This window comes from Passer montanus, unplaced genomic scaffold (assembly GCF_014805655.1).
Source record: "Passer montanus isolate IOZ18808 unplaced genomic scaffold, ASM1480565v1 scaffold7, whole genome shotgun sequence".
Classification (NCBI taxonomy): Eukaryota; Metazoa; Chordata; class Aves; order Passeriformes; family Passeridae; genus Passer; species Passer montanus.
The window spans coordinates 11,103,421-11,113,538 of NW_024372147.1; the positions used below are offsets into that span (position 1 = coordinate 11,103,421).

General features: G+C 37.8%; 1 protein-coding gene across 2 annotated transcripts in view; it reads left to right on the forward strand.

The window, feature by feature from the left end:
• The window catches only part of PTPRD (protein tyrosine phosphatase receptor type D), a 1,150,086-nt gene that overhangs the window by 1,007,975 nt on the left and 131,993 nt on the right, over nt 1-10,118 (forward strand). For both annotated transcript variants that reach the window (XM_039729799.1, XM_039729798.1), the window contains 3 exons: nt 6,533-6,721; nt 7,972-7,980; nt 8,711-8,728. In XM_039729799.1, coding sequence (XP_039585733.1) covers nt 6,533-6,721; nt 7,972-7,980; nt 8,711-8,728 — 216 coding nt within the window. The remainder of the gene's footprint in view (nt 1-6,532; nt 6,722-7,971; nt 7,981-8,710; nt 8,729-10,118) is intronic.

Consider the following 10,118-nt stretch of genomic DNA (forward strand, 5'->3'; position numbering starts at 1 on the left):
CTAACACTCCTCTTGCTGCCCGCAAGGCCTATGCATGGTCTGAAAGTAACCTTTTGCAGAAAAAGTAGCCAAAATGTTAAAAAGCTATGGCATGAATCCTTGCTAAATATGACTGTCTTCCTCTTTCTTTAGCTGTGTTGTATATTAGACATGCAGGTTTTACCACTAAGGGTCAAAGCCATTGTACGGAAATTCTCTTCTTTCTCTGGGTCCAGCTTTTGTATATATGTAGTCTTGACAGTACACCTTCATTGCCTGGGAAGTTCCAGTCCTGAAATTTTCATGAAATAATTACATCACTAAAAAAATTTTAAAAAGAGATTGTACCTTTTTTTGTTAAGATGAGAATAACTAGAGTTAAGTGATGAGCAGAACAGAGTTTGTAATATATAGTTGTGGCACAGCTATGATTTTTTCTATCAATACCACTTAAAGTTAAGTATGCTTTCTTTTTTTGGTAAAGCATAATTTTAACTTGTGGCTCAAGATACCGTAATATAAAAATTACTGTTCACACAAAAACACTGAGTTTGAACCTCTAAATGCTGTTGCATTTACGAGGGCAAGCTCACCTCTAGGACAAATGCAGCAACAAGTAAAATTACATGTATTACATTTGTTTTAAGTCTACTTATATTGAAATCTGAATGTAAAGGCTAATGTGGTTTATCCAATCAAGTTTCTTGGAAGGGAAACAATTGCTAAACTGGCAGTAAGGACATTGTTTACAGAACACAGAATCATAAAATCATAAAATGTTGGAAGGTATCTTAAAGATCATCTATGTCCAAACCTTCTAGAATACACACAGATACCTTCCACTAGATCAGATTGATCAGAGCCCTATCCAACCTGACTTTGAACAATTCCTTGCCAGGTTCAATTCCAGCTTCACCTAGCCCTTCCTGACCTCATCCCTATACAACCATACTTCATCTCTCTACTCTTCTTAGGTCACCACCAATCCTAGCTTCAATGGCCTGTCTATTTCCTTCTTTCCCTTCAGTCTGACCAGCAGTTCCCTACTCAGCCCTGCTGTTGCCTTGCCTTCCTTGCCCAATTCCTTGCTCCTGGGGATTGCCAGCTCTTGCCCTCGGTGGAAGAATTCCTTAAAGATCTGCCAGCTCTGTTCCACTCCCTTTTCCCTGAGGGAAGTCTCCCAGTGGATCTCACTGGCTATCTCCTTGAAGAGTTGGAAGTCTGCTTTCCCAAAGTTCAGGGGCCTAACTTAGTTCATTGCCTGCCCATACCCCTCAGGACTGCAAACTCCCCCAGCAATGTGTGATCACTGCAGCCCAGACTCCCTCCAACCCTGACGTTCAAGATCAGCCCACTTGCACTGCTGCCCATCAGATCCAGGATTGTATCCCCTCTGGTAGGGCTGCTGTCTGTTCCTTTGCTCCAGAAGGTATCCCTCATGCTTTCCAAGAGTCTCCTGGCTCGCCTGCAGCTTACTATGCTGCTTTCCCAGCAGATTTTGGGATGGTTGAAGTGGAGTCCCAGCAGGACGAGAGCCTGTGAGCATGATGCCTCCTGTAGCTGGAGCAAGAAGGCTTCATCAATAGGGTGCCTTTGATTAGGGGTCTGTACTTAAAACCATCCACAAGATTCCCTTTGTTGCTTTGGTCGCTGATCCTCACCCACAGGCTTTTGATGTGTTGGTGGCTGCTCTTGAGAGACAGCTCTTCACACTCAGTCCACCTCCTGATGTAGAGGGCAACCCCTCTGCCTCTCTCTTTCCTCACCTGTCTCTTCTGGAGAGCCTGTAGCCATCAATAGTCACACTCCAGTCACATCCCACCAAGTTTCAGTAATGGCAAGGAGGGGACAACTTTCTGGCAGCTCAGTGGCTTCCAGCTTCTGTTTGTTGTCCATTCTGTGTGCCCTGGGTGAGCAATGTTAAACTGATTGAATATAAAGAGAGTTGATAAATACTAAGATCCATGATACAAAGCAAGGCAAGGTAATTTTGTTAACATTGTCTCTTAAGGGCTCATCTGGTAACCTCTCTTTGTAATTGCTTTCTATATTGTTCAGATCATACACTGACAACTTCTGTGGAGTCATGCAGCAATTGGAAATTATACTAGTGCAGTACTAAATGCATTCTTTTAATGCCAATAATGAAATTCAGCACCTTTAAGACAGATAACAAATTCAAAGAATGTGGCCTGTTTCTAAATCACTTGTATCTGTCATCCTAAACAAAATATGTATTACATGTATAAGTCACTAAGCCACAACAACAAAAAAGTCTGACCTTTAATGGCCTCCAAAAATGACAGTACCAAATGGCTTTGAGAAGGTCAAGTCTGATTTAAATTGTTGATGAATTGGAAACTAATTGACTGGAACTGAATATTATGTAGGAAGAGCAGTATATACTGTAGTTTAGAACCTAGTGAGCATATTAATAATCAGTAAAAAATATTTTTCTAGCCATCTCACATAAAATTGTAGAGATACCAATATATAAAAAAATTTTAATAGCTACTTTCCTCTTACTGTGGCTGAGATGCAGTTGTTCAATAATGTGATGCTCAGCTTTCTTTCATAGAGTGTTTGATGATCTGTCATACTTGGTATCACTAAAGTGTAAAGACAGTTGTACAAATAATGAAATAAACTTAGAGAAAAAAAAGTAATTAACATCTTAAAAATGAAATCCACCATGATAATCCCTCCAATTAGAAATTGCATTATTTCCCTGGTCTATTTGATGTTGTATATCTGGGTTTATTGCCAGATACCTGAAAGCTGGGTTGGATATAAGCCACAACTGTCAAAAAATTAACAGTTCTGGGTATTTGAATGTTAGATTGTGACGTTTCTTATGAAAATTTCATGAAGAGCATTCATTCAAAGAGATTACATGCATAAGGCAGATGGATGGAATTTAATTGCCCTTATTAAAAATAAGAAAGGGAGGCTCTTTACTACTTCATCCTATTGACAGCCAAGATAGATTATCTTTGTTGTACACTTAGGTATTTGCAAAAGCATCTCTAGTTTTCTGTATAAGCCAAATAGGAAAGGTAAGGTCATAAAAATCCTGTTCCGTGTTACAAGTCAAATCTTGTCAGCTAATACCAAAGCAAAGACTTTTATAAGTAGACATCAAATAGACCTTTTTTTTTTGGGAAGAGCCTGTGGCTGGTGAATGATTTGACATTTATCAGCTGATTGGTAGAAATCCTAGTTCTGAAGAGTCATGGAAGCTTTCTGGACAGTTGTGTTCACTGTACCAAGGCCCTGGAATTGTTGGTGAATTTGGTGCAGATTATTTCTCCTCTGTTCTTCCCAGTTGCAGGTATTAGCATTGAAAGAAATACATGGACCCACATGGTTCCATGACTAATGTCATCACCAAAATGTTGGTTTCCTTGATAATGGGATGGCCTATATATGTGGCATCATCTTGCTGGATGAAGGCGGGATTCAGCTCTCTCCAAGGGGGAAGAGATTCTTTGGTGACGGGCTGGCAGGGCTTATTGATAGGGGTTTAAATTAGATTTGACAAGGGAGGGAGGTATCATCAGGTTTAATAGAGATAAGGTAGGGGACATGCCATCACACACATACTAGTTAGATGGCTGAGCCAGAAGGAGTCTGGAGAAGGTATGCAGGTCAGCACCAGAGCACCAAGTCATTCCAGCCACACCAGACAGAAAGTCATCTTTACTGGGGAGCAACTTAAAACCCCTTTGTGCGAACACATGCAGAATGGGTGGTACTAGATATGTGTGGATGCCTGCATGCACACCTCTCTATGACTTTAATTGGCATCATGGAAACACAACAACCTCTGTTATGACTAGAGTCATAAGATGATTTTGGGATGAAAGAATGCAGCCACTACACATCATATTTGAAAACTCATGGCAGTCCAGTGAAGTTCCCACCAACAGGAAAGGGGAAAACATGACCCCACTTTTAAAAAGGGAGATAAGGAAGACCAAAGAACTACAGGCCAGACAGTCTCACATCAGTGCCTGTAGAGGTCATGGAACAGATCCTCCTGGAAAATATGCTAAGAGACACTAAAAATAATTAGGTGATTGGCGACAGCCAACATGGCTTCACTAAAGGCAAATCATGCCTGACAAATTTGGTGGACTTCTAGGATTGCATTACAGCAGTGTTGAACAAGGAAGGGCAGCATAAATCATCTATATGGATTTGTGCAGAGCATTTGACACTCTCCCAAATATCATCCTTCTCTCTAAACTGAAGAGGCATGAATTTTGGCAGGTGGAACTCTTGGTGGATAAAATATTGGCTGGATGATGGCACTCCTAGAGTTGCAGTCAACAGCTCAATATCTAGTTAGAAACTAGAGTCAGCTGAGGATCCTCAGGGATTCTTATCGGGACCAGTGCTACTTGGCACCTTTGTCAGCAAGGTGCTACTTGGCACCTTTGGGCAGTGGGATTGAGTGCTCCTTTAGCAAATTTGCCAATGACACCAAGCTGTGTGATGGAGTCAATACACTGAAGGACATGGATTGACTTTAACAGGCTTGAGAGGTGGTAGCTGAGGAAGTGCAACAAGGCCAAGTGAAAGGTTCTGTACCTGTGTTGGGGTCATTCCAAATAACAACACAGACTTAGTAGAAAATGGATTTAGGCTTACTCTGGGAAGGAAGACAGGATGTTTGTGGATGAAAAGTTTGGTATGACCCTGCGATTTACACTCACAGCTCAGAAAGCGAACCTTATCCTGGGCCGCATCAAAAGAGACATGTCCAGGAGGTCAAGGGATATGCTTATACCCTTCTATTCTTTTGTTGTGGGACTCCCCCCTGGAGTATTGTGTCCAGCTCTGGAACCTCCAACACAAGAAAGACTTTGATTAGTTAGAATGGGTCCAGTAGATAGCCAAAAGTTGATGAGAGGTCTGAAATGCCTCTTCTACAAAGAAAAGCTGAGAGAATTGGGACTGTTCAGCCAAGAAGGGAAAAAGCTCTGGAGACCTTGTTATGCTTCCCAGTAACTAAAGCGGGGGGCTACAAGACGGCTGGAGAGGAGCTTTTCAAAAGGGATAGGAAAGAGGGATTTGCCCTAAGTTAAAGGAAGGTAGATTTTGATTAGACCTTAAGAAGAAGAGCTTTCTCTGAGGGTGGTGAGGCGCTGAAATATGTTGCTCAGATGTGGATCCCCATCTCTGAAAATGTAGAAGACCAGGCTGGATCTATCACTGAGTAATTTGGTCTAGTGGAAGAGATTTCTGTCCTTGGCAGAGGGCTTGAATGTAGATTTTGTTTAAGGTCCTAAACCATTCTGTTTTCTATGTGCAGTTGTGTTGCAAGCAGTTAAGTAGCTCATGAGCAGCATCACACCCCAGGAACTAGAAAGATCTGTAGGCTGTGTTTGCTTGCTATACACTCTTTTAGAAAAGTCTGAAGACTTATCTGACACCTTTGAAGACATGACACTTCTTAACTAAAGAGAGTTAATGTTGAACAATTTCTCCTGTTAGTTTTATTCCCTAAATAATTGCTTGTCAGTAATGATTAATCAAGACATTAAATAAGATGTGGCTTATAGTTAGTGTCGATCCTCTTTCTTTGATTATTTTTGATTTTCATTTTTAATGGAATTAATATTATTTTGCAATAAAAATATTTTTGCCATTGCAGTGGAAATGAGAAGCGAGATTGCATATTTCAAACAGGTTATTTTAGCTAGGGAAACTTGATTTCTGAGACATTTCCTGATCCTACTGTGCTTTCAGTGTTACTTGCTAGCAGTTGTCACATTATGAAGGCCAATTACTCTTGTACAATATTTTTTAATATTTCATTATATTAACCATACTAACATGAGGATTTTTTGCTGTATCTGAGTATTTTAGTAGACACTGTTTCCATTCAATACCATTGTATCATGCCATTTTAACTTTGCTATCCTCACAGGTCCAATGTTTAGAAATTCTCAGTGTTTTGCAGTCATATAATGTATTCATTTTCACAGCACTCCCCTGTAGCAGTAAAGCACTATCAAGTCCATGTGTAAGACGGACAATCAAAGCACAGGGGCAATTGCTGAGCAACAGCAGATAAGGAACAATGATAGAAGCAAGAAACATAACTTAGGTCTTCTGAGTTAGTGACCAGATCTTACACTGCATGATGATTCTTATGTACTTCTCTGGTATAAAGAGGAGTTTTCCTTAATGTTGGTAGATTTGATAATGGTAACTTGATATTTCACATAAAATAGTAAGGACTCCTGCAAGAAGGGCAACATCAGTGTGGTATGGTACCATAGTATGATTCCAATGATTGCATGCTAGGTAGTGTATCTCATCTGATTTTATAATTAAAAACTTTATAGCTATTTTTAATAAACTTTTTCTTTCGTATCAGCATTTTGATCAGTTGTTTGTTGTTTAAAAATAATTTGGTGATCACTGAATGTTAAGCAGGATGATGATTGGGGTTTCATGCAGCACTGCACAGCTGACACGAAATCCCTCAAGTCATAAATAAATAAATTTCTTTTTATTGAGTCTTTATAAATTTCTTTTTCAGAGGATCAAATTCCTCGAGGTTTTCCAACCATTGATATGGGCCCACAGCTGAAGGTGGTTGAACGAACTCGTACAGCTACCATGTTATGTGCAGCCAGTGGCAATCCTGATCCTGAAATAACTTGGTTCAAAGATTTCTTACCTGTTGACACAAGCAACAACAATGGCCGCATCAAGCAGCTACGCTCAGGTAGGGTCTTGTTACTGTTTCCACTGACGCCCAGAGTTGTTCTCTCTCACTTTTTCTTTCTTTTCTTTCTCTTCCTTTTTTAAAAAAATTTTATTTATAGGTAATAATTTCTCTTTCCCCTCTCCTTTTCTGTGTTACTAAGTGTGTTGTCCATGTCTGTGATGTTGTCATAGCTTTCTATAGAGTCTGTCTCTATGTGTTTTGCAGCTTCTGTTTATTCCACATTGCTCACTGCTGTGACTGTATTTTTTGATAATTTTTTTCTTTACTGCTTTTTGCAGTACTTGATGGATCCATTTTCTCCTCTTTCTTTCTTCTTTCCTTTTAATTTTTTTAACAAATTTATTTCAACATTGGACTTCATTCAGAAATTGCAAGGAGTACCAATGGTTATATTCATCAAAATCAAAACCTGCATTAGACACTTCAATTAAAATCTAAAATGTGTTTATTGCTGTCTTTTCCACATTTGACTTCACCAAAGATTAGCCAGTTTGGACACATCTTCTTTCCTCTCACAAATACATAAAGCACAGTACTTCTTCCCATGCAGATTTATACCTGGAAAAAAAAAAAAAAAAAGGAAATGAAATCTTTGGGAAATCTATGGAGCAAAGTTGGGGGTTTTTTGCTGGCTGAGCATTTTTCCAACACATTTAGCCACAGTAGTGTGCGTCCACGCTAAAGCTTTATGAATCCTATATTTTCTGGATCTACAGAAGTCTGCTTTTGGTGTAGATTCCAGCTTTTGCTGCTCTCTCTCTCTCTTTGCCCCTTGCACCTCCCTAGCAGTTCTCTCACTCTCCTCCTGCCTTAGTTTATTCTTTTGCTCTCTTTAGATTAAAAACAAAACAAAACAAGAAACAGACAAACAAATCTCTAAATTTATCGAGTTTAACGCTTATCCCAAAATAAGATCAGATCACTGATCACTGGGATATAATGAGCATTTTTCTTCGACAATTGTAGTAGATATCGTTGTAGAATCTAATTTGTTTAATCACGTGTCTTCCCAGAATTCTCAGCTTTTGACCTGTCCTGTGATGTTAAATCGTCTTGTTAACCTACTTTTTGCTTGTTGTCAGCAGAACTGTGTAAATTAACCTTCTGTTAATGTAAATTAAGATTTTTTCACATGTGACATAGATGATTTAGTATATAAAGCTTTAACTGAAAACTTTGTACCAAATTATAAGGAATATAATAATATTTTTATGCTGTCTTTCTTCTCTCCGTATTTAAATCTCCAGAATCTATTGGTAAGTGCTTAGTTCTGAAGCGCACTTCACCCCCACTAATTTCCATATTCAGAATATTATGATTATGATTATGATAATTATTATATGATTAGTATTATTATTCTTAAAATGCATGGCATGCATTTTACTAACAGTCAGTGTAGTCACCAGACCCCTATAGTGGCGCACACGCACACCTCCACAGAAATGTTGTCTTATCAGTCATAGCAACACCTAAAAGAAACAGTACACATGTATCACATAGTTCTAGAACAGTAAATGCCATAATCCAGCCTAAACTACAGTGTTTGTTTTGAGATAGAGTTCAGTATATCCTCTTTTTATATATATATAGATCTATATATATATATTTAAATAGAATTTTCAATATTTTCCTAAAATATGTCATAAGTACAGTTTTGTAAAGTTTCCTTTAAGTATTTGAGGCATATTTGATACATTTCTAACCCTATATAACCGAACGTCTAAGAACTCAGATGCTACTCTGAGAATGGCAGTGCAGCCAATTATAGCCTTTTTGCCCTTTGTGGTACAATGCAACTTGCTTTTATATCCTGATAATACTATCTAATATATTCCTGTTTTAACAGTATAGTAATTCAAGTTTCTCTTAAGACCTTATTTAATTCTGTAAATCTAATTTGATTCTTCTTCCAAAGCCCTAGCCTCCTTCTTCTCGTACTAATGCTTCTTCTTTCTAATCTTATTTGCATTCATATTATCCACCCAGGTGGTACACCAATAAGAGGTAAGAGTGCTGAACTAACGTTCACAGAATGATCTTACTCATTCTTTCTGTCCTTTCATCCCTCTCATCTTTGTCCTGTTTTTGGTTTTGTTTTGTTTTGTTTTCCATAAGGATAAAACAAAACAAAATAAAACCCATGGAAATGTCCATCATCTGATTTTCTTTTTCCTTTGTCCTGTTTGGTTATGATCAGTGACTTTCATATTGTGACCTTTCTTTCTTCTCATTACCTTTTCCTTTCCCCTTTTCATTTGTTCATTAAAAAAAAATAAATTAAAAAAAAAAAAAAAGAATTGTGATATGCTTCAAAGAAAGCATATCCAGATCTCCTGGCCATAGCCCAGTCACAGCGTACCATTTGTCCCTCTTTTTTCTTTTTCTTCTTCTTCTTCTCCTTTTTCTTCTTCTTCTTTTTCTTCTTTTTTCTTTTTCTTCTTTTTTTTCTTCTTTTTTTTCCTTCCTCTTTTTTTTTTTTTTTGTCCAACTGGAGCAAAAAAAGATCATTTTTTTTCTTCCTTAGCTGTTCTTTTCCTGGACCAAAGCCAAGATGGTCTGGAGAACAGTAGCAGACATGCAGAAGACAACATGGACTATCTTCTTTTTGTCTTATCTTTCATAAAAGGTTTTTGGTTTTGTTCTTCAATCCTTTTTTTTCTTTAACTTCATAAAATTGAAAATTATGTATCCCCCCCAAAAAGAATTACAGAAATAGTGTTTTTTTCCCTTTATAGTGGTTTTGACCTTTTTTTTTTTTTTGGTTGTTGTTGTAGTTTTCTTTTTTTTGAATTCTCTCACCTCTGGATTTTTGGATCTTCTAATCTACAGGCTTTGGAAATGAAAGGTTACTGACTCATTATTCTTGGTGGTATGTGGTATTGTTGGTTTTTGATTCTCTAGCAAAACTGTTTATTTCTTTTATAATTCTTATTTTGTATTTTTCTTGGGTTTTGTGACACCACACTGCTAATCCCACTTGTGGATTTTGATGGGTGTCTCAGGAGGGGCCCTCCTATGGTCCTCAGCAGTGGTTGGTTGGTTCTTCCTTGTTGGCATAGACCATGCTTTTGAAACTTTTTTGTCTTCTAATTCAACTGCTCTTTGTTTTTCAGCAAACGTACATTAAGATTGTAAGTTGCGGAAAACGGTCTTTCTTTTCTTATCAATCTGCATGTCTTAAAGGAGTTTTATTTCTTTAAAATAATATTTTGATAATTGTAAATGACTAATACAATTTCTTTTTTTTTCACTTCAAGCAGCCTTTTTGTTCTTGCTGCGCATTTTTGGCTTTCTTCAGCAGAAGATTTCTTGAAGTCTGTCCTGCTTTTTTACGAGTACCACCTTTTGTGCTACTTTTGTTACTAGATTGAAACAATTAAATAAAAAATAAAAA